A 25,307-nucleotide genomic window follows, 5' to 3' on the forward strand; every position below is an offset into this window, starting at 1 on the left:
CTGTGGAATATGATGGCGCTATATGAGTGAGTAAAAATAAACATACAAAAAACAAATCCTGTTCCTGCAAGTTCCTAGTCAAAACCTCTTTGTACAAGACCGGTGGATGTATCACAAGACTCGCACCAGACTCTGCTCAGAACAGTCTGGCTTTGTCCCCACCATGTTAGTTTTGTCAGGAGTAAGCTATTTCGCAGACCTGTCAGTGTAAAGTGTTACTCTTAGAACGTACACAGTCACAGGAATTGTTACCGCTCTGTAATCACACACTTCAACTTGTGACCGCGTGACCAACAGATCAGCAGTCTCAATGGCATGAAATACCATTTACATCACAAAGACAATCTAGAAAATTGTTTTCTGTCCAAATTTGAGAATAGTTATTATTAAAAAGAAATAATGCAAACCTTGATATACCATAAACCATAATGGAGGAGAACTACACATGCAGATCCCAATAAACTACATGTGAAAACAAACAACTTGTAATGGATATAACTTGTTTGGCTCTGTTATGGCAGCATGTGGTTTGCTTCTATCCGGAATGTGGAAAATGTTCCCAAAAATGTGCATGTATGTGAATTTCACATAATTAAATAAATATTATACATATATTGTTTTGGCGTAATCTCCAGAAGCCAGAGACTTGCATTCACCTCTGTCTACACACTATTGCATCTCATAATGATGTTTAAGATGAATGACAAAAAGTGATGCCGCATAAAATCAATCAACAAGTAGCAGGAAATCACTTAGGTCCCCGTTACATTTAGCGATGCACCAGCGATCCCGACAACGATACGACCCAGTCAGGATCGCTGGTGCATCGCTAAATGGTCGCTAGTAAGCTGCCAAACAGGCAGATCTCACCAGCGACGCAGAAGCGGCCGTTACTTGCCTGTCAGACGCGGCGTTGATGACGTCCTCCGCCCCCGTCCACGCATCGCTCGAAGGCGCAAGCAGGAAGCCCAGCAGCCCGCCGACGAGAAATGGCCCAGGATGTTCTCGCGCGATCAGCGATAGCCAGCGGTGGAGCCGTTCGGAGGTAAGTGTCACATGTAACGATATCGCTAGCAATATTGCTGCTGCGTCACAAAATCGGTGATGCTTTAGCGATATTGCTAGCGATATCGCTATGTGTGAAGCCCCCTTTAAAGCAGCACCACCGTGTAAGTGAAAGAAGAGCATAGTAGAAAATTGGAGCGTATATAGTCATAGAGATAAAAAAAAACTCAGTAGAATATTTAAGGTGTATTCCCATCTCCAGGTTCCTAGCCCAACAAGTAGTAGGTGTAATAATAATAACATTGGCAAATACCTCAAATAAGAAATGAAGAACAGTTCTCGTGATTCACTATGTCACTTACCACATGTGCAGGGCATTGCAGTAGCTTAGATATCCATGGTTCTGAAAACTCAAATAGTGAGAGTTTTTTAGCTTTTTCTCTTCATAACCACTGATTTCTAATCTACTGTAATGACCTGCATGTTGGGTAAGCGACATAGCGAATCCTTCTGATTGGCTAAGTTTCCTTCTGAGTAGCTACATTTCTAATTGGAGGTATTTGCTAATATTATTATTAGTAAATCTACTAGATATTGGAATAGGATCTTGGAGATGGGAATACCCCTTTAGGGCAAAGACTTCAGATCTTGAAAAATGTAATCTTATATACTCCATCCTTGGTAATCCTATGTGGACTATCCATTGTACTTTTCTGGCCAGACATTTTTTCTGCAGTGGCCATTACAAGGAAAATGTATTTTTACATTGCAGCCATTCAAATGACTGGGCAATTATGTGCTCCATGGACAACTCAAGCCTGAAAGAGAGGCGAACACTAAAAGCTTGTGATTAAACACAGACTTTTGGTATCAAAATTTTTTAATTTTAAGTATTAAGAGTATTTTCATATGTTGCATGCTAGTTGCAGGTTTTGTTGCTGAAAGCTCTGCAACAATCCCAAAAATTTCTGTAACCAAATCTTTAGGGTGGAAATTCATTCTAAATGCACTTAGTTGCAAGCAAATCATTGTTTTATTTTAGACAGCACCTGCCGCTTGATCGGTCAAATTGTAAAATCATGATAGAAATGTGTCCATTTCGAGCCTGACCCTCAGGGCTCAATCACACGGTTCACCCAAGCGCTGAAAAGACGGACAGCACTAGGACCAATGTTATTCAATAGGGCAGTGCACATCTGAATCTGCGTGTGAAAAAAAATCAGCTTGCATTAGTTTATTATATGAATCAATTGAGGCTCATCCATTCAAGTCTATGGGTGAGCAAACAAAAATGAGTATCATATGGAAACGCACTAAAGCATCTGATTTTTTCAGATACATCACAATTCTGTAACAGGAAACTGTAAATGGTTCTGTAAATAATTACTAGATGTTGATGTAAAAACTGGATTACGTACGGACAGCACACAGATGACAAGTGAGAAAAAAATTGTCCAAGTTTTCTGGAGAAACTGTGAACTATTTTTCATAAACTCATATAAATCTACCCTCAGAGAGAGACTGTATCTCCGACAATTACAGTGTAAGTTCCCAACTTTACACCATACTTTTTGATTCAGTGACTCACTATTTTCAAGATTGACTTTAACTAGTTTGAAAATCTGTAAAGTTTACCATAAGTGTACTCAGGCAAAGAATCCTCTGTGAGATAGGTACATCAGCAGGACAAATCTAGATTCTGTCTGGATACTTGGTATTTTTCTAGGTGTTATAATAGTTACCTGGAGTAGTGCCTTTAGGTAGAAATAATTGAAACCAGAAGTTTACATACACTATATACAGGGCCGTATTTGTGACTAGGCACTTGAGGGCACGTGCCTAGGGCGGGACTCTGTGGGGGGGCGGCACCTGAGCAAGGTTTTTTCTTTTTTTTTTAAGTCCGAGAGTTCAGCCCACCCACTCACCTCAGTTTTCCTGCTGCTGTGGGCACCTTCACTCCACCCCCTGATCACATGACAATGACGTCACCACAGTTCCTTCAGCTCTGGGCACCTTCATCATGAATCAGCTCTGCCCCTGATCACATGATGATGATGTCCCCACAGGTCCTTCAGCTCTGTCACCACACAGGTATTGATCACATCCATTGATGAACATTTACTACGGCTGGGAGGTGAAGGGGAGGAGAAGTCAGGTGCGAGGACCGAGCGCCCTGACTCCGGAGCCCGCAGGAGCTGCTCTCCCTCCCATTTCTTGTGCATCGAGGAGAATGTGATGGATGCAGAGAAGCCCCTGACACTGTAAGGGGACACAATGCCCAGGAGGAAGCAGGAGCAGCCCAAGCACTCGCCTTCATGTAAGTGCCCGGCTGCTGTGCCACTGCTGTCTGGCTCTGCAGCGAGCTGCCCGTTGGGTGCATTTGTTTAGGGTTACAGAGGTGCTATGTGTGGACTGAGCAGGGCAGCCATGTTGTGGAGCAGCAGTCCTGTGATTGCTATGGATTGCATCGTTTTATTCATCTAGTCAGTAGGTGTAAAGCGCTGCGGAATATGTTGGCGCTATATAAATAAAGATTATTATTATTATTATTATTATTAGGTGTTGTGAGTGGAGCACCCCCTCCTCCTGTGCCCTCCATCGCCCCCTAGGCATGCTGCTTCCCAGCCTTGTGCGGGGCTCTGGCGGAATCAATAGGGCTTTCTCCTCGGGTAAAGTTTGCGGCCAGCTCCGGCTGCTGAGCCTGGTGGCCCGAGGAGGAGAGGCAGCAGTAAATGCAAGCGGTGGGGAGGCTGTGGAAGGGAGGGAGGGAGAAAAGGGGGTGTTTGTATAGGAATCCCTGCGAGCGAGGGGCTGCTGCCTGTGCCCTCACTGCCATACTGCCCACAGCCGTGGGCACACACCGGCCTTGTTGCAACTATTCCCGCTACTTCCATCCTAGCCCTTCATTGTCCACAGCCTGGAACTTTTCTCATGCTGTAAGATGGCACTGCATGTAGTTCTGGGCATGATGCCTAATGTGTACCCTGCCACAATCCTGGGTAGGATCAGGGCACCAGGAGTGACCCCTGAGATTCTAGGAAATGACTTTATGGGTGAGGTGGGGGGTCTATCATCCCCTCTAAGTGGTGAGGGGGCAGATCTGAGTTGTGCTTTATGGAGTGGTTGCACCTCTGAACTGGCAGGGCACAAGTGATACCGTAGTGTAACTGCTACCCATCAGGGTGGGCTCAGTGTGAGGTGGGAACTGTATAGGGCCACTTCTGGAGTGGTCTCGCACATCTCTCTTAGATGCCCATGTCTCCAGTATCATTTCACCTGATACAAAGCATTCTTTCTCACTGGTGTACAGTCTGGTGTCGTCCAGCAGCTGGCACCATACACCCCAAAATTCCTATATTCAATGTTCACATCTATCTTGGTGCACAGCGGGTGCTGCTGTATTGTTTTCTATGTTTACATTGTCTCTGCCATTGTATGGTTGAATGGCCATGACTGTTGCTTGCAGGTGATAAGACGGCCTGTCACAACTACTGCTGCCTCACCGGTCTGTGCTATGAATTTGGCACAGAGGTGCATAGATCTGTGGAGGCAAGGGTTAATCATGGCTGCACCCCTTGGACCAACTGAGGATCTGTACATGTCTGTGTCTACCCTGCTGGTGTGTATAAAGCCACAGTCGGTCACCTGAAGTTCACAAGGCTGGGGAAAGGAGGGGACAGATTGTTGCTTTCCACTGGCTTCACTGGAGATTTGTTCTATTCATGTTGAGATTGTTGCATGTGGTTTGTTGCAAATACCTCTTCCTTTCCTTTTTGGCGTTCTTTTGTATTGCTTTTCTACCTCTTTTCTGTGCACTCATTTTCCCTTTTGTATTTTATCCTCTGTACCCATTTGATTGTGCCTTGATTCCCCTTGTCTGTCCAGTCAGTGTTACCCTTTTACTCCTGCCACTTTCCTTGCTGGGAGAGAGGGTGGGAGCTGTGTAGCAGCACATAAAAGGTATGAAACCTGGACCTCCCCACCTTCAGAGGTAACTCCGGGGTTACGGATAGACTACGGCTTCCCTAGATTAAGGGTCAGTTTAGGATCCCTTCCCCTCGGCTTTCTACAGCCACAGCGTGACAGTACAATTAGAAAAACAGTGAACAAATATGCCTTGCTTGCAAGGTTTCAAGGAGAAAGCCTCTTCTTTCTACAAAGAACATGGCAGCATGAGTTAAGTTTGCAAAGTTGCATCTGAACAAACCACAAGACTTTTGTAACAATGTCTTTTTGACAGACGAGACCAAAGTGGAGATGTTTGATCATAATGGCCTGACCACATTTGGTCAAACCAAACAGAGCATATCAGCACAAACAAATACCATTTGTCAACCACTGTGGTGGAGAGAACACTGGGCAAAAGATGGGCACCACTAATAAATGGGTGGGTGCAGCAAGTGTGAAGGAGAGAATAAACTTGCTTCATTAATTGGAGAACCACAATATAAATAACACACATTATAAAGACAGGGCCGTATTTGCCACATGGTAAAAATCGCTGATGTGAAAGTAGCCTAAGTCACTGCCGACAGTATCTGCATTAGTCATACTCACCAATGGGGGAGTCAGCACTAAAAGTGCCTAGGGCAGCACAAACTCTTAATACGGCCCTGACTATATAATAAGATACATATGCATATTTTTCTCAATATCTGACATGAAATCAGAATAAACCTTTCCTGTTTTAGGTCAATAAGGATTACCATAATTACTAATATTTGCAAAATGCCAGAATAATGAGAAAAAGTTTAAAGGCATTTTTATTACATACTGCAAAGTCAATAGTTTACATACACTAACAAGGACGACTACCCTTTCCTACTGATACATGTAGGCACAAACGACACGGCAAGAAATGACCTACCAACTATCTGCAAAGTCTTTGAAATTCTGGGGAAGAAAATAAAGGAACGGAACGTACAGGTTGTTTTCTCATCAATCCTCCCAGTCGATGGTCATGGCATCAGAAGATGGAATAGAATACTAGAGGTGAACACCTGGCTACGACGGTGGTGCAGGCAGCAAGGATTTGGATTCTTGGACCATGGCGTGAATTACCTCTACGATGGACTTCTCGCAAGAGATGGGATACACCTCACAAAACCTGGGAAACACACATTCGCCAGAAGACTTGCCACACTCATCAGGAGGGCTTTAAACTAGAAGAAGAGGGGATGGGAGGAAAAACAGCAGACAAGAGCATGCAGCAGAAGGACAAACTAATCAAGGATACTAGATGTGGTAAAGAGGACCCAAGACAGGGTACTCAGAAGGAAGCTAATAAAAAGGAAGCAAAACTTCTTTCCTGCATGCTGACCAACGCAAGAAGCCTGGCCAATAAGATTGAAGATCTGGAGTTGGTAATGTATGAGGAAAAATACGACATAGTAGGAATAACTGAGACATGGTTAGATGACAGCTATGACTGGGCGGCTAACTTGCAAGGATATGATTTGTTTAGGAGGGATCGTAAAAAAAGGAAAGGGGGGTGGAGTCTGTCCATATATAAAGTCCACTTTAAAGCCCTCACTAAGAGAAGATAGACAAGAGGGAAATGAAGAGGTGGAGTCTCTATGGGTGGAGATACAAGGAGGGAAAAGTAATAAAATCCTCAAAGGTGTTTGTTATAAGCCACCAAATATAACAGAAACCACTGAAAATGTATTATTGAAACAAATAGACAAAGCAGCAAATCACAATGAGGTGATTATTATGGGGGACTTCAACTACCCCGACATAGACTGGGAAACTGAAACCTGCGTATCTCAGAAAGGAAACCAATTTCTGTCAGAGACCAAGGATAATTATCTGTCACAACTTGTGCAGGGCCCAACTAGAGGGACAGCCCTTCTGGACTTAATTTTAAGCAACAGGCCAGATAGAATAACAGAAGTACGTGAGGATGGGCACCTAGGGAACAGTGACCACAATATAATACAATTCCACTTGTCCTTCAGTAAGGTGCCCTGGAAGGGGGTTACGAAAACGCTGAATTTCAGGAAATCAAAGTTTGATCAGCTTAGAGAGGACCTTAGCCGAATTGATTGGGACAATGTCCTCAAAAATAGGAGCACAGAAAATAAATAGGAAATATTTAAATCAGTTTTACACACCCACTGCAAGCTAGCCATACCGTACAGAAATAAAAGGGCTAGGAACAGAACACCAATGTGGCTAAAAAAGAAAGTAAAAAGGGCAATAAATAACAAGAACAAGGCATTTAAGAAGCTAAAACAAGAAGGCAATGAAGAAGCATTAAAAAGTTATAGAGAAAAAAAAAAAATGTGTAAAAAAAACAAAAAACATTTAGCAAAAGTGGAAGCTGAGAGACTCATTGCTAAGGAAAGTAAAACAAACCCCAAACTATTCTTTAATTATATAAACAGTAAAATGATTAAAATTGATGGTGTCGGTCCTTTAAAGAACAATGAGGGTGAAATCATAGAGAGCGATGTGGGAAAGCAAATGTTTTAAATACTTTTTTCTCAACAGTGTTCACACAGGAAAAGGATTTGCCAGGGGAAATGCAGAGTGATAATGTAAACTCCCCATTAAGTATTACCTGCCTAACCCAGGAAGAAGTGCAGAACCGCCTTAGTAGGATTAAAATTGACAAATCACCAGGCCCTGATGGCATTCACCCTCGGGTATTAAGGGAGTTAAGTAATGTGATAGACAGGCCTCTATTCCTTATATTTAGAGACTCTATAGAAACAGGGTCTGTTCCTTTTGATTGGCGGCAAGCAAATGTGGTACCAATATTCAAAAAGGGGTGTAAAAGGGAACCTGGAAACTATAGGCTGGCAAGCTTAACATCTGTTGTGGGTAAAATTTTTGAAGGGTTTCTAAAGGATACCATTATGGAATATCTCAATGTTAATAAATGTTTAACTCCATATCAACACGGATTTATGAAGGATCGCTCCTGTCAGACTAACCTGATCAGCTTCTATGAGGATGTAAGCTCTCAAATGGACCAAGGAGAATCACTGGATGTCATTTATCTCGACTTCTCTAAAGCATTTGACACTGTCCCACATAAAAGATTGGTAAGTAAGATGAGAAAGCTTGGGCTAGGGGAAAATGTGTGTAGATGGATAGGTAGCTGGCTTAGTGATTGAAAACAAAGAGTCGTTATTAATGGGGCATACTCAGATTGGGCCAGGGTTACTGGTGGGGTACCACAGGGTTCTGTATTGGGCCCCCTACGATTTAATATATTTATTAATGATCTAGAGGATGGCTTACACAGTAAAATATCAGTATTTCCAGATGATACAAAACTATGTAAGGTAGTTAACACAAAGGAGGACAGTTTGCAACTACAGACAGATTTGAGTAAATTGGAGAATTGGGCTGAAAAATGGCAAATGAGGTTTAACACAGATAAGTGTAAGGTTATGCACATGGGAAGGAGAAACAGATGGTACTATTGCTTACTAAATGGGAAACTGCTGGAGAAATCAGACATGGAAAAAGACTTAGGCATCTTAGTCAATAAGAAGCTAAATTGGAGTGCCCAGTGTCAGGCAGCTGCCACCAAAGCAAATAGGGTCATGGGATGCATTAGAAGAGGTCTGGGGACACGAGAAAAAATATAATTCTCCCTCTGTACAAATCACTCGTCAGACCACACTTGGAGTATTGTGTGCAATTTTGGACGCCGGTACCCAAGAAAGACATTACTGAACTTGAAAGGGTTCAAAGGCGGGCTACTAAAATGATAAATGGAGTTGGTTCACTACAATACCCAGAAAGGTTATCAAAATTAGATCTATTCATTCTAAAAAAGAGAAGACTTAGGGGAGACCTAATATATATGTACAAGTATATCAGCGGGCAATACAGAGATCTCTCCAATGAACTGTTTGTACCAAGGACTATGACAAGAACAAGGGGGCATTCTCTTCGTTTGGAGGAAAGACAATTTCTGCACCAGCAAAGAAGAGGGTTCTTCACGGTAAGCGCAGTGAGGCTCTGGAATTCTGTTCTTGAGGAAGTGGTGATGGCCAACTCACTGAATGAATTTAAAAAAGGAATGGATGCTTTTCTTGTGAGTAACAGTATAGAAGGTTACAAATAACATAATATTATAGGTAGATGGTTGACCCAGCTTAGGGGAAGGAATTTTTTCCCTATGGAGAAAATTGGCTTCTACTCTGTGGGTTTTTTGCCTTCCCCAGGATCAACAATGCAGAACAGCTGCACTAAAAATAGGCTGAACTAGATGGATATAAGGTCTTCCTTCAGCCTTCAAAACTATGTTACTATGTTACTATGCCTTTAAACAATTCTGGACTGCCCATATGATGATGTCATGTGTTTGGAAGCTCCTTATAGTTTTTTTTTTTGCAACATTTGAGTTAATTAGAGACACATCTGTGGGAGTATTTTAATGCACACCTGAAACACACTGCTTCTTTGTGTAGCATCATGGGAAATTCTAAAGAAATCAGCCAGAAAGGAATTGTGGACGTGCAGAAGTCTGGCTCATCCTTGGATACAATATCAAGATACCTGAAGGTGCCTCATTCATCTGAACAAACAATTATACGCAAGTAAAAACAAGATGGGAATGTCGTTCTATCATTCTGCTCAGGGAGGAGACAGGTTCTGTGTCCCAGAGATGAATGTGCTTTGGCTGACATGTGCATATCAAGCCAAGGACAAAAGCTAAAGACCTTGTGAAGATGATGGAAGAAGCTGGTAAGATTGTGTAAATATCCACAGTGGAATGAGTACTGTATCAACATGGACTGAAAGGCCACTCTGCCAGGAAGAAACCATTACTCCAAAAGAAACATAAAAAATACAGATTAATGTTTGCAAATGCACAAATATCTTAAATTTTTGTAGACACAACCTGTGGTCTGATCAAAATAAAATTAAACTTTTTGGGCATAATGACCATCGTTACATTTGTGGGAAAACAGAGAAGCTTAGAAGCTGAAGAACACCTTTCCAACTGTGAACCATAGGGGTGGCAGCATCATGTGGTGTTGTTTTGCTGCCCCTGTTGCATTTCACAAAATAGTTGGCATCATGAGAAAAGAACATTATGTGGCAATACTGAAGCAACATCAAGACATCAGCCAGGAAGTTACAGCTTGGGCAGAAATGGGTCCTCCAAATGGACAATGATCCAAAGCATACTGCCAAAATGGTAACAAAATGGCTTAAGGATAACAAAGTCAATGCTTTGGAGTGGCCATCACAAATCCCTGATCTCAATCCTATTGAAAAGACAGGTGCGAGCAAGGTGACCTACAAACCTGGATCAGTTCCACCAGTTTTGTCAGGAGGAATGTGCCCAAATTCCAACCAACTATTGTGAGAAGCTTGTGGAAGGATATACCAAACGTTTGACCCAAGTCATTCAGTTTAAGGGCAATGGTACCAATTACTAATGAAATGTATGTAAACTTTTGACTTTGCAGTAAGTAATGAAAATGCCTTAAAATATTCTCTCGCTCTCATTATTCTGGCATTTGGCAAATATTAATAATTATGGTAATCCTAATTTACCTAAAACAGGAAAGGTTTATTCTGATTTTAAGTCAGATATTGAGAAAAACATTCATAGTCTTTTTATATAGTGTATGCAAACTTCGGGTTTCAAATGTAGATAGATAGATAGATAGATAGATAGATAGATAGATAGATAGATAGTTTATTACCAGCTAGACCGTTTTTTATATCTCTTTTGAAACATTGTTGCTGTTTTTAATTAGCCACTAGCCGGGAGTCTAAAATGTAAATGTTGATTTTTAATTGCTAAGCTGACATAAAAGAACAATGTGTGAGAAACTTTGCATTATTAATTTCATGTTATCATTCAAGCTTAGGGCACGTCAGCTGAATCTGTATGTTAATGTATGTTAATGATGACAATATTATCAGTAGATGTGATTTTACACCATGTAAAGCACCCTGGGAGAATGTGGATGTTACAGATGTAGTGATGCAAAGTTTGTCAATGTATTAATTTGTCAGCACAAGTCATAAAGAGATGATGCAATCATTGTAAGTTTTCATGGGGCTAAGGGCAAAGCTACAGAACTCACCGAACATATGACAAAGGTTTGAAAAAATCATTTCAACAGCAAATTCATCACTGTTTGATCTGCAAATCATGACTTCCCTCATTTCAGAAAAGCCTTCACATTCACGAAATGTTCCCATGTTGCATTTACGCTGCTAATATAATTGGGAAAATATCGCAGGTGATCCTCTCATATTATCCTTTGCATTGCATATCAAATCTGCAGAGCAGGTGAATCAACTCTGGATATTTTCCACACATATATGAGATTTCTTAACATCTCATGTAAAATGCTGCTACTGTAAAACAAAGGCCCTTTTCCATCCGGATTTTAAATTAACTATGATTTGCAATTTCAAAACATAAGTAGCTCTTCAAACTATCTAAAGATGGCCAATGAAGCTCAATAAGCTATGAAATGTAGGAAAAAATAGACGATGATAACAAACCTGGTATGTTCTAGACATAAAACTAAACTGCACAACAGAATCTATTCGTTAAGGGGTTGTCGGGTCCAAATCAATAAGTCTACACTCACTCTATGTGACTACAGACTTATGAATCCTACCAGCGCACACATTGTGTGCTGCGGGGATTCGCCGGTGTCTGACCCAGGACCAGAGCGTATGTATGAATTATACATACGGTACTCCCGGCCAGTGGGCATGACCTCTTTCCATACACTTGCACTGAGAGAGGCCGCGCGCCATCTAGTGACGCAGCCGGCCAGTGGGAGTGGCTGACTAGAGAGTGCAGCCTCTCTCCATACAAGTATAACTGCCCAGGAGTATGTATAACTCATACATACCCTATGGTCCCGGGTTTCAAACTGGCGAACACCCGCAGTGCACGCACTGATCCATAAGTCTGCAGTCACACAAAGTACTGCAGACTTATTGGTTTGGACTGGACAACCCCTTTAACCTCTTCACAACCTATGACATATACTGTATATATACGATATGGTAATACCAATGGTGTAGTTCAAAAGTGCAACTCATCCTCAAAAAAAAAACAAGCTCTCACATGGCCATATTGACAGAAAAATAAAAAAGTTATGTCTCTGGGAAGAAGGGTAGCAAAAAACGGAAACGCAAAAATAGAAACCACCAGGGTCGTGAAGGGGTTAAAGGGCATTTTCAAGATTCTGGAACATTTTTTAAAATCTTAGATTTTAATTGACAAAAATATATGCACAAAGCATCACATTTTCTAGGTTCCACGCCCACAGGCCTTGCTCAGGTGGGTGTATTTGCAGTCCGTCTATTGTGGGTATGTGCAACAGACCGTAAACACATCATATAGACCAATTTTAGCTTATGAATGATCTTCCACATAGAAGTGAAGTATGAAGTACTGTTCTAGTCTATGTTTTGGACCAGAATAGCGCAAGCAATGGCAGGCAGCTCCTGCACCCATCCATAAGGTGGACAAGTGAACACAGTGACTACAAACATAACCAGTCATGTCCAAGTTTTGTAAATGCCATCAGAATCTAGCCCTTGCGGCCAGTAATAACGTGCCACCAGGATAGTTATATCTGCTATACATATGGCAGACACATATTACTGACCATATATTAGCCAGTCATAACATGTCCAGCATGTCACTGAGTCACAGGAAACAAGTTTTCTCATGAAACCAGTACAGAAAGAGTTCCTGCCTCTCTAACGTGGGTGATCAACTTTTGTCACTGGTTAAACCTAAAGTAACTGCATAACTGCACATACAGTATATTCAACTGAATGTGTAGCCATGTTAATTATTAATGTGCAGGATCCTCCTGAGAACTTATAGACATCTACCAACCTAACCATCCAAAGAAAAAGAATGAAGCACACCTTCCAAAGCAGTGGGTGCAAGTATCCATTACAAAGGCTTGGTGACTGTTGAGATGAAACGTTGCTCCACAAGGGCGAAGGAACAGGCTATTTTTTTTTTGCTTTCGTTTTTGGAATTTATTTATCTTCCTAAAGTCTTTCACACATCCATGTAATACCGGAGACACATACTCACTTAGACCCTCTGTTCTGCTAATCCATGCAATTGGAAAATGCAAGTGATGAGGTCATTGTGACACAGCTTGAAATGTCGTGACCTCATCACTTGCATTTTCCCATGGACCTGAGGTCACAGGAGTTCAGGCCAGCAGCGAGCACAGACTCAGTGACGTCACCGCTAGTCACTGAGCCTGCGCCTGCAGCTTCTGACACATTTACCAGCAGGTTACAGCCGGGGTGGTCGCATTTAGCACTGCTCCGGTTGTACACTGATTATTCCCCAGATATGGATTATGGCGTGGGACAGAGCGACGGACAGGTATGGTATATTGTTGGTTTATTTTTTTAGATTTATTACAGGAGATCGAGGGCATTGCATGGATTAGCAGAACAATAAAGATGGCAAAACTGTGTGGTGTATGATTTAATTAAAATACTTTATTCTGCCTGTCTTATTGACACCTCTCCACTACTAAGCCATGGGCTTGATGTCACCTTACAATAGAAAGGTGACATTAACCCCACAAACATTAACACCATTTCACACCGTTACAGGGCAAGTGGGGAGAGCCGGGCAAAGCTCCAGAATTGGCACATCCAATAGATGCGCCTTTTCTGGGCAGCTGTGGGCTACTGTTTTTAGGCTGGGGGGCCCATATCCATGGCCCCTTACCAGCCAGAGAATAGCAGCCCGCACCTGGGTTGATTCAAAAACATAGGGGGAACCAACGTCGGGTTTTCAATTCATTCATTCTCCTCTGCTTGCACTGATCGCCAGCAGAGAAGGAGAGAATGACAGCCACGTTCAGCACCTGCTGCAAGGGAACATCGCTTACAGTTGCGCTTCATCCCTGGCGGCCGTCTGTGTGGTACTGATGTGGCACACGGGCGGCACACAGTTGCCACACATGTGCCGCATGTATTACACACACAGACATGGATATCTCCGGTACGAGTTTTTCCGGTACTGGAAATATACGGCTGTGTGAAAGAGGCCTAAGAAAGAAAGCTGCTCTTACTAACACAGGTCACAAAACGAATACACTTACAGAATGCAACAGCCTAATCTGAAAGTATGGGAGTTACTAATAGGATGTAAGCCAGTCAGTTTGCACTGCATCTGTGTGACTGGCGCCCTATACAAGCCTTATCTGAGCGCAATTCTAATACTACACCAATCACCCCCTCCATGAATTGGTAGCGTGTGAGTGGTTGTCTCATCATCACTCTGCACCTGTGTTACCTTTACCTTTATCAAGTGGGCTGCTGCTCCCTGCCAGTGCACTAGTTCTGTGACCTGTGTTGGTAAATACAGCTATTTTTTCAATTTTCTGGGTTCTTTTGTTCTGTTTTTGCTTTTGAAGTTAGTGTGGGGACTCCTAAGCCTGCATGGGCAGGGTACTCTTCCCTCTGTACCAGTCTGTCATTGTTAGTTTATGTACTTGTAAGTGATATTTGTATTTTGATGTAACCCCATCTCATGTACAGCACCATGGAATCAATGGTGCTATATAATTAAATAATATTAATACAATGAGGACCCTTGAGTTGCAAACTCATATATTTTGGCCAAAATATTGACTAATGCCTCATGCATATTATATTTTACTGCACGTTTTCATCTTTAGCCATCAATGGTGGCCTTGTAAACGGTGCCTGTCCTTGTGGGGTCTACTAATATACAGTAGTGCTGTGCAGCCCACCTAATCTAATAGCATCGGCGGCACTAATTGGCCGTAAGCCAGACACTGTGCACTACATGTGTGTGACCAGCACCCTATAAACGATTTATCTGCGTGTATATCTAATAATAGACAACCATCTCCTCCATGATCTGGTAGGTGTGGGGAGTAGTTATTTCATCAGTATTGTGTTAGGCCGGGATCACACTTGCGAGAAACTCACACGAGTCTCGCATCTCAATACCCAGGCACTCGGGACCGAAGCGCTCAGCTACACAGAAATAAATGCAGCCGCAAACTCCGATCCCGAGTGCCGGCGGCAGTGCCGGGTATTGAGATGCGAGACTCGTGCGAGTTTCTCGGAAGTGTGACCCCTGCCTTAAACTTGGCGTTATCAAGGGGGCTGCTGCATCCTATAGTGCATTAGATTTGTGGCCTGTGCTGGTAAATACAGCTGCCTTTTTTTGTTCTTTTGCCATTTTTTTATATCTTTTTACAGAATATAGTCATTTTCCATTCTATTGCCAATATTATCTGTCTTTTTGCTTTGAACTCTTTGTTACCCTAGACCTCCTTTTTTCCTTCGATCCCAGCTTTTTATTACATAGAAAGTAGCCATAATATGTTTATTTTTGTCTTCTATTCTTATGGAAATAATTTATGGACTTCCATGCGACGCTTGACAAAATACAGACTCCCACTTACGGTGAAAGATTAATCATTTATTCCCAACGCGTTTCGAAGTGACAACTTCTTCCTCAGAGGATGACAAACATCAGATGTTTGCCATTCCCTGAGGAAGAAGTTGTTACTTCGAAACGCGTTACGGTGAAAGATTAATCATTTATTCCTAAGTGGGATTCTGTATTTTGTCAAGCAGCGCATGGAAGTCCATAAATTATTTCCATAAGAATTGATGTATCAGCGGTCACTCGGTTTGACCTTTGGACGTGCAGCAGCTGACCACGAATCCTATGTGCTTGATCTCTCCTACAAATAGGTGAGTGAATTTCTTTTAATCTTTTAATACCAACTCGGATAAGACCCTATTGCGCTTTTCTGTTCCTTTAGTATATTGTATTTTTGTCTTCTGTGACATATTGTTACAATAAAACCCTAGCATGGTCTGCACATACTAAATATTTAAAGTGCTTACTTGCAACCATGATGGCTTGAGCTGTGTTTGCAGAGCAGCCGCAGGAATCCGCCTTCACATAGCTGGTTTTAGGATGTTAGTCCGCAGCATACCAAATGGGAAAACAACTTTGCACAAAACCCCACTCAAACGGATTCAATTACTGTATGAGAACTTGAACAGAATCCAGCTAACGAATATGTGATCGTTCTCATTGCGACCACATGAGGAGCTTTGGTTAAGTAAGAAAGGAAATACACTGTGGTAACCATAGTAAGGACAGTGCTGGGTTTGGTATGTCCTCTCGCTGTTTAATTCCATTTTCATCTTCAGATTAACCACAATCATTCTTTTTTGGGAAAGTTACACTGGGCACATTTTCTTTAGTGCTGACATTTTATTCTCATATCATTAGGATAAAATGGTGCTGTGAGGGGGCATAAACACCCCCACAACTGCCCCCTTTATGCACCTTTAGAAAGCCACAGATGTCAGACATAAAAGGTCTGTTCAGGCATAACTATTCATTTACTCGAGAAAAAAAAAATGGTGACACCTTGGTTTATCTAATGACCTTGAAATATCCAATATATTCCTTTGCCAGTAAAAATGAATTATGTAAACTTTCACTAAAGCGAATGACAAAAAAATGAGGACCAATATACAGGGGTGTGGATAAAATCACATCTGTTTCTTATTAAGTGTGTGAAAAAGAAGCACTTTGGTATTGTCTAGCAATTCCTTTGTTTGCCAGCACAAAAAGCAGACAGCTGACATGAATTGAGCCTTTAGAAATAGCATGAGGCACCTTCTCCACAACAAGCTTTGTCATGGCCTCTCAACTTCTTCACATACAGTCTACCAACATGCCTGCGAAAAAATGCAGCTGCTATCAAATGCAAATACTTCTTTTTTAAGTCCTTTCCCATCTGAAGGAAAGAGAAAACGTGTCTAGAGACCACGGATATTGTAACAGAAAGTCAATGAAGTGGGACAATAGATGACACTTGATAAGGAGAATTGTCTGTACGTAGAATCCATAATCAAGTGAATGCTGTACGAAGCCTTAAAATGGCACAGAAAAACAATACTTAAAATCCTTACACTACCAATAAGCCAAGTAACTAACATGGAGCCTTTATCTGGAAAAAAAAAACTGCTTTTAAAAAACAAATATATATATATAAAAAAAATCAAATATTTCAATGACTGTGCGTGAGAAATATAGTGATGCGTTTGGAAGCAGTAATTTGGAAGACAGTTGGAGATAAAATAAAAATTTTAATTCTGCGTTTTGCTGAGCATAATAAACATAATGTATATTATGAGTCTTCTATAAAAACTAATGATGCGGGAGCAGATGCAGAAGGAACCATAGCCAATGTATAGAGTAGAGCAGCTGATAAATCCAGCACTAATGGCAGCCTGGTTACACTCAGGATTCATGTATAATGAATGGATTTGCTCTACTAGAAGAAAAGATGCACTTTTGTTACTTTATTGTAACAATCACACTCCCCATAACATGTAATGATGGCTTATTCTGCATGGAGGAGCATCTTTGCTATGTGGTGCCGCTGGCTCTAAATTCACTAGGGGACCTGCTGTACCTGGATCACGACTCAGCTCATCTAAATAAGAATTTAAGGACAGAGCAGAACAATAATATCGTTAAGAACGTCACTTGGGGTACGAAGAACAGTATAACTGCATGGACAAACACAGATTACAAATAGATTCCGGGAAGTGATATTTATTATTGTGGCAGGAAATAAACAATTGCATGCTCGAGGATACACAAAGAAGACTCCAGCCCAGGAAAAGATGAGCACCAGGTTGTAGCCACATAAGTGTGACGGGGAGCCGGTGGCATGGAGGGTATTATATACAGGCATGTGATACTGCCCAACTAACCGAATGAATGCTGTGGGGTGGGAACAGGACTCTTCTCACCCACAAAAGCTATTTACAAGAATATCATGGTTAGTAGCATGTGACTAGTGAATGTCAGGTCCCTGTGGATGTGTTGTGAGAAGACACTCCCTGCAACTGTTTGATCTCCGCATGTTATATGTATCATAGGAGTAATAATAACAATTCAGTGGACAAAGGGAACAGCCTGACTCCACCAGCAGCATACTTCATGTACACATAAGACAGCCTAACTTAGGCACAGCCTGGAACTTTCTGCATACAAGACACTGCATCCCTGTTATCTGGATGTTGTCAGCTTATGATGCAGCTTGTACAACATGCATTACCCAGAAGTATACCCAGCCTGGTGTGGATAGGGATCTGAGACCCTCAAAGAGCTGGGGAAAGTATATCAAGTGTCACATAAGACAGCCTAACTTAGGCACAGCCTGGAACTTTCTACACAGAAGACATTGCACCCCTGTCTGGATGTTGTCAGCTTATGGTGCAGCTTCTACAACCTGCATTACCCAGAAGTATACCCAGCCTGGTGTGGATAGGGATCTGAGACCCTCAAAGAGCTGGGGAAAGTATAGCAAGTGTCACATAAGACAGCCTAACTTAGGCACAGCCTGGAACTTTCTGCATACAAGACACTGCATCCCTGTTATTTGGATGTTGTCAGCTTATGGTGCAGCTTCTATGACATGCATTACCCAGAAGTATACCCAGCCTAGTGTGGATAGGGATCTGTGACCACCAAAGAGCTGGGGAAAGTATAGGAAGTGTCACATAAGACAGCCTAACTTAGGCACAGCCTGGAACTTTCTGCACAGAAGACATTGCATCCCTGTTATCTGGATGTTGTCAGCTTATGGTGCAGCTCCTACAACATGCATTACTCAGTATACCCAGCCTGGTGTAGCTAGTGATCTGCAGAAGAGCAAGAAGAGACACAAGAAGTGTAAGGGAAAGTATAGCAAGTGTCACCCTTATGAGACAGCCTAACGTAGACAGTCTGGAACTTTCTGCACAGAAGACATTTCACCCTTGTCTGGATGCTGTCAGCTTACGGTGCAGCTCCTACAACATGCAATAGTCAGATGTATACCCAGCCTGGTGTGGATAGGGATCTGCAGGAGAGTAATATGCGACCCCAGAAGAGCAGGGGAAAGTATACCAAGTGTCACATAAGACAGCCTAACTTAGACAGTCTGTAACTTTCTGCATACTTGCACCCTTGTCTGGATGTTGTCAGCTTCTGGTGCAGCTCCTATAACATGCAATATCCAGAAGTATACAGAGCCTGGTGTGGAGTGTGATCTGCAGAAGAGTAAGACCCCAGAAGAGCAAGGGAAAGTATAGCAAGTGTCGGAGGCAGCTGGTGTAGTATGTGTGTAGGTAGCTGGGGGGGTTCTCACCGCTCTGCAGGGTGGTATCACACTTCCAGTCGTTGCCTAGTTTCTTACAGGACTCCCATAGGGACAGGTAGTACTGGTTGTCCGCCGTCACCCAGGCTGGGCTCAGAACGGCTCCGATGTCCAGACACAGGGCCAGGAAGATGCACACAAGTCCCACCAGCTTCAGAGGGGTGAGCACCGAGGAGCGGACCTCCTCCATCCCGCTGGCAGAAGAAGCCATGACCCCCACCCAGGATCAGAGAAAGGCAATGAGGAGAGGGTAGGATGCAGTGCTGGGAGAAGGTGGCACCGTGCACTGATGCCACTGACAGGAGAGTGAGTGCAGGGCTGTGGGCAGGAGAGCAGGTGGGGCGGCTGGTTTGATGCCTTCTGGAGGAGCTGGAGCTGCTCTCTGCCTCCTTCCTCTGTGTCTCCCACTTGTTTCCCTCGTCTGAGATGCTGCTGGCTGCTCCTTGCTCCAGGACAGAAGAGAACTGTTACCCAGTGACCTCCGTCTTTGCATAACTCCCTCCCTCCTTCCTCTCCTTTCTTTGCCTCTTTCCTTCTCTGCTTTCTCTCCTTCTCCTCCTGCTGGCTGCAAAGAGGGCACCGGCCAAACTGCTGACGTCACTGGCTGCTCCGGAGGAGGGACAGGCAGGAGGGGAGCAGGGTGACAGTGAGGGTGTAGAGGCAGGAGGGGAGCAGGGTGACAGTGAGGGTGTAGAGGCAGGAGGGGTGCAGGGTGACAGTGAGGGTGTAGAGGCAGGAGGGGAGCAGGGTGACAGGGAGGCATGTAGAGGCAGGATAGGAGCAGGGTGACAGTGAGGGTGTAGAGGCAGGAGGGGAGCAGGGTGACAGTGAGGGTGTAGAGGCAGGAGGGAAGCAGGGTGTCAGTGAGGGTGTAGAGGCAGGAGGGGAGCAGGGTGACAGGGAGGCATGTAGAGGCAGGATAGGAGCAGGGTGACAGTGAGGGTGTAGAGGCAGGAGGGGAGCAGGGTGACAGTGAGGGTGTAGAGGCAGGAGGGGTGCAGGGTGACAGTGAGGGTGTAGAGGCAGGAGGGGAGCATGGTGACAGTGAGGGTGTAGAGGCAGGAGGGGAGCAGGGTGACAGTGAGGGTGTAGAGGCAGGAGGGAAGCAGGGTGTCAGTGAGGGTGTAGGGGCAGGAGGTGTGCAGGGTTACAGTGAGGGTGTAGGGGCAGGAGGGCAGCAGGGTGACAGTGAGGATGTAGAGGCAGGAGGGAAGCAGGGTGTCAGTGAGGGTGTAGAGGCAGGAGGGAAGCATGGTGACAGTGAGGGTGTAGAGGCAGGAGGGGAGCAGGGTGACAGTGAGGGTGTAGAGGCAGGAGGGGAGCAGGGTGACAGTGAGGGTGTAGAGGCAGGAGGGGTGCAGGGTGACAGTGAGGGTGTAGAGGCAGGAGGGGAGCACGGTGACAGTGAGGGTGTAGAGGCAGGAGGGGAGCAGGGTGACAGTGAGGATGTAGAGGCAGGAGGGGAGCAGGGTGACAGTGAGGGTGTAGAGGCAGGAGGGGAGCAGGGTGACAGTGAGGGTGTAGAGGCAGGAGGGGTGCAGGGTGACAGTGAGGATGTAGAGGCAGGAGGGGAGCACGGTGACAGTGAGGGTGTAGAGGCAGGAGGGGAGCACGGTGACAGTGAGGCATGTGGAGGCAGGAGGGAAGCAGGGAGACAGCAAGGCATGTGGAGGCAGGAGGGGAGCAGGGTGACAGTGAGGCATGTGGAGGCAGGAGGGGAGCAGGGTGACAGTGAGGCATGTGGAGGCAGGAGGGGAGCACGGTGACAGTGAGGCATGTGGAGGCAGGAGGGGAGCAGGGTGACAGTGAGGCATGTGGAGGCAGGAGGTGAGCACGGAGACAGTGAGGCATGTGGAGGCAGGAGGGGAGCACGGAGACAGTGAGGCATGTGGAGGCAGGAGGGGAGCAGGGTGACAGTGAGGCATGTGGAGGCAGGAGGGAAACAGTGTGACAGTGAGGCATGTGGAGGCAGGAGGGGACCAAGGTGACAGTGAGGCATGTGGAGGCAGGAGGGGAGCATGGAGACAGTAAGGCATGTGGAGGCAGGAGGGGACCAAGGTGACAGTGAGGCATGTGGAGGCAGGAGGGGACCAAGGTGACAGTGAGACATGTGGAGGCAGGAGGGGAGCACGGTGACAGTGAGGCATGTGGAGGCAGGAGGGGAGCAGGGTGACAGTGAGGCATGTAGAGGCACGAGGGGAGCACGGTGACAGTGAGGCATGTGGAGGCAGGAGGGGAGCACGATGACAGTGAGGCATGTGGAGGCAGGAAAGGACCAAGGTGACAGTGAGGCATGTGGAGGCAGGAGAAAAGCACGGTGACAGTGAGGCATGTGGAGGCAGGAGGGGAGCACGGTGACAGTGAGGCATGTGGAGGCAGGAGGGGAGCACGGTGACAGTGAGGCATGTGGAGGCAGGAGGGGAGCAGTGAGGCATGTGGAGGCAGGAGGGGAGCACGGTGACAGAGAGGCATGTGGAGGCAGGAGGGGAGCACGGTGACAGTGAGACATGTGGAGGCAGGAGGGGAGCACGGTGACAATGAGGCATGTGGAGGCAGGAGGGGAGCATGGTGACAGAGAGGCATATGGAGGCAGGAGGGCAGCAGGGTGACAAGCATGTGGAGGCAGGAGGGGAGCACGGTGACAGTGAAGCGTGTAGAGGCAGGAGAGGAGCACGGTGACAGTGAAGCATGTGGAGGCAGGCGGGGAGCACGGTGACAGGCATGTGGAGGCTGGAGGGGAGCACGGTGACAGAGAGGCATGTGGAGGCAGGAGGGGAGCACGGTGACAGTGAGGCATGTGGAGGCAGGAGGGCAGCATGGTGACAGAGGCATATGGAGGCAGGAGGGCAGCAGGGTGACAGTGAGGCATGTGGAGGCAGGAGGGGAGCACGGTGACAGTGAAGCGTGTAGAGGCAGGAGGGGAGCACGGTGACAGTGAGGCATGTGGAGGCAGGAGAGGAGCATGGTGACAGTGAGGCATGTAGAGGCAGGAGGGGAGCACGGTGACAGTGAGGCAGGAGGGGAGCACAATGACAATGAGGCATGTGGAGGCAGGAGGGGAGCACAGTGACAGTGAGGCATGTGGAGGCTGGAGGGGAGCACGGTGACAATGAGGCATGTGGAGGCAGGAGGGGAGCACAGTGACAGTGGTCAGTGGTTTTTAGCCCTTCACCTCAATCCCTTTTCTGTTTATGTTTTTTGCTCCCCTTCTTCCCAGAGCCTTAACTTTTTTATTTTTCCGCCAACATGGCCATGTGAGGGCTTGTTTTTTGTGAAACGAGTTGTACTTTTGAACGACACCATTGGTTTTACCATATTGTGTACTGGAAAAAATTCAAAGTGAATTGAAATTGCAAAAAAAGTGTAGTTCCACAATTGTTTTTTGGATTTTTTTTACCATTTTTATAAACATTTTTTTACACTTTTCACTTGCTTCAATATTCATCCGATCGCCTGTGCTACATAGAGCAGGGCTTCAGCTAAAATGCTCACTTGCTATGAGCGCTGACTGCTGGGTGGAGCTCATAACTATTCGGCTATGAGAACCACAGGGGTCTCCTGTAGACCCCGGGTTGTCATGCCAACCCATCAGCGACCCGCGGTCAAGTCACACAGGCCCCGAAGGGTGGGATTTGTGACACCCTTCCGGAGCGATCATGATAAATGCTGCCTTCAGAGATTGACAGCCACATTTAACATGTTAGCAGCGGGTGGATCGCAATACCATATGCAGCTGTTAGCGGGACGTGTCAGCTGTTGAAGTCAACTGACATGTGCCAGAATGTCGTGAAAGGGTTAGGCTATGTGCACACATTGCGAATTGTAAACGTTTTTGACGCTTACACAACGCAACCCATTGAATCCTATGGGATTCTGCAATGCTGTGCTAATGCTGCGTATTTTTCCGCAGCGGAATCGCATTGCGGAAAAATACGCAGCATGCTCATTCTTTGCGTGGAATCGCGGCGATTCCGCACACATAGGAATGCATTGATCTGTTTACTTTCCGCAGGGTCTGGTGAGAATATCACAAGTTTTTATTTTTTTGTATTATTTTATTATAACATTGTATCTTTTTACTTTTGATGCGGCATAGGCAGCTTCAGTAGTAAGATGTTGGTCAAACTCTATGTTTGACGAGTGTGACCAACCTGTCAATCAGTTTTTGAAGCGATGCTACAGATCGCTTGGAAAACACTAGCATTCTGACAGCTAATTACGCTTGCAAAACACTAGTGTTTAGCGGGAATACGCATGCCAATTCTGCATGCATATTTCCCATGGCAGGGAGTTGCAGAATTGACATGGAAATTTCTGCGGCAATTCCGAACATGTGCACCTAGCCTTACAGAGTCCAACATGTTTTACATAAAAAATGATTGGCATGTCATTTCCAGTAAGGGCATGTGCAGACAACCAATTTCTCTCCTTCCGAGAAAATCAATCTGATTATGCTAATCACATTCTGATTAAAGACTGATCAGAGTGCGATCCGATTTTCTCGAAAGTGGAGAGGAAAATTTAAAAGTTTCTCCACCTTCTCCATTCTGTCAGTCTGTGAAAATTGTACAACTCAGTTGTCATCCAAGTGCCATCTGATTTTCTTCACAGACTCATAGACCTTAATAAGCGAGTGCCCTCCGATTCTCAGGCAAATTGTGCATGCGCGTCCTGTGATTTTTTTCTCCTTGGACCACTTGGTCGAAGAAAAAGATCAGGCATATGCACAGCCCCATAGAATAACATGGGTACCAGTCAAGTTTATGCGGTTGTGTGCACGAGCCCTAATCTTCATTAATTTCTCTCTTTCTGTAATGACACATATCAAGATATTCATAGTGTAAGGTGGGGGTCACACTAGAGAGAAAGTACGGATGAGTGAGAGGCGTAAATACCATGCATTGCACACGGACCATTATTTCTCTATGGGGCAGCTCCCATCAGCCGTATATTTCTTGCGCATATTTTACGGTCCGAGCCAATCGCAGCATGCTGCGATTGTCAGTGTATTTCGGCCGAAATACGCCAAAGCAAGTCTATAGGTGCGCAAAAAATACGGATTACACACGGACCAGACATGTGACTTGCGAGAAATACGCACCGATGTCCCTTAAAAAAAGCCGGCAATTCAGTGTGCGATACAGTAAAATCACACTGACAGGTTTAATTATCGAAAGTATAGCTATAGACACATAGAATACATATATACAGTATATTTATATATATACAGTTTATATATATATATATTTATATTTCATAGAGTTCTGCATAGCAGAATAGCCTCTAAATCAATTGCTGGCTTCTGTAAAATCATTCTAAAACCCGACTTGTAATGACACATGGTTTACATACAGTAAACAATTTCACTTCATGTTTTTTTTATATGTCCCTGACAAATAATTAAAGTAGGATTTGTCTGTAAAGTAGTGACGTCTAGGTGTTAAATTAAGGGGTTAATTTGTTGGAAAAAAAATGCGTTGGCTCCCGTGGCAAAATCGCAACCAGAGAGGTAAAGCAGGTGAGTGAGGGCAGATTTTTATAGCATTGAGAGGGACCATTGTTTTTGCCCCCGGCTACAAATCTCTGCCCCCAGACACCCCAGAAAAGGCGCATCTATAAGAAGTGCCTTTTCTGGCACTTATCCTCTCTATTACCATTGCCGGTAATGGTGGCTAATGGGTTAATATGAATGGATTAATGTAACCTTGCAATTGGAAGGTGACATTAAGCCGATTAATAATGGAGAGGTGTCAATAAGACACTGATCCATTATTAACACTAGGCTATTAAAGGGTTAAAAAAACACACACAGACATTAATTTAAAATTAATTTAATGAATTAAAGACACGTAGTTTTTGACCAGATTTATTCCTCTGCTAATCCAAAACTAAACCATCGACCTGTAACAAAAATAAAACAAAAAAGCAACTATATCCTTACCTCTCCGCTGCTCAGTCATGTTCCCCCCTGCAATCCATCAGAAAGGGTTAAGTGGTTTACACAGGGACTGGTGCTAATGCGACCAGCCCCATGTAAACCACTGCCAGAATGAATTATTTCATCTCTACGCAGCCTCCCTGGCTGCCGGAGTTGAA

At 44.5% G+C, this 25,307-nt stretch overlaps 1 protein-coding gene across 1 annotated transcript in view; it reads right to left on the reverse strand.

The window, feature by feature from the left end:
* Nucleotides 1–19,811, reverse strand: part of TMEM47 (transmembrane protein 47) — a 260,429-nt gene extending 240,618 nt beyond the window's left edge. Inside the window, exon 1 of the mRNA XM_073550692.1 lies at nt 19,203–19,811. Within this exon, the coding sequence (XP_073406793.1) occupies nt 19,203–19,422 (220 nt within the window). The 5' untranslated portion in view covers nt 19,423–19,811. The remainder of the gene's footprint in view (nt 1–19,202) is intronic.
* Between the last annotated feature and the right edge of the window lie 5,496 nt (nt 19,812–25,307).

Source organism: Dendrobates tinctorius, unplaced genomic scaffold (assembly GCF_039654945.1).
Source record: "Dendrobates tinctorius isolate UK_male_01 unplaced genomic scaffold, ASM3965494v1 ptg000166l, whole genome shotgun sequence".
NCBI lineage: Eukaryota > Metazoa > Chordata > Amphibia > Anura > Dendrobatidae > Dendrobates > Dendrobates tinctorius.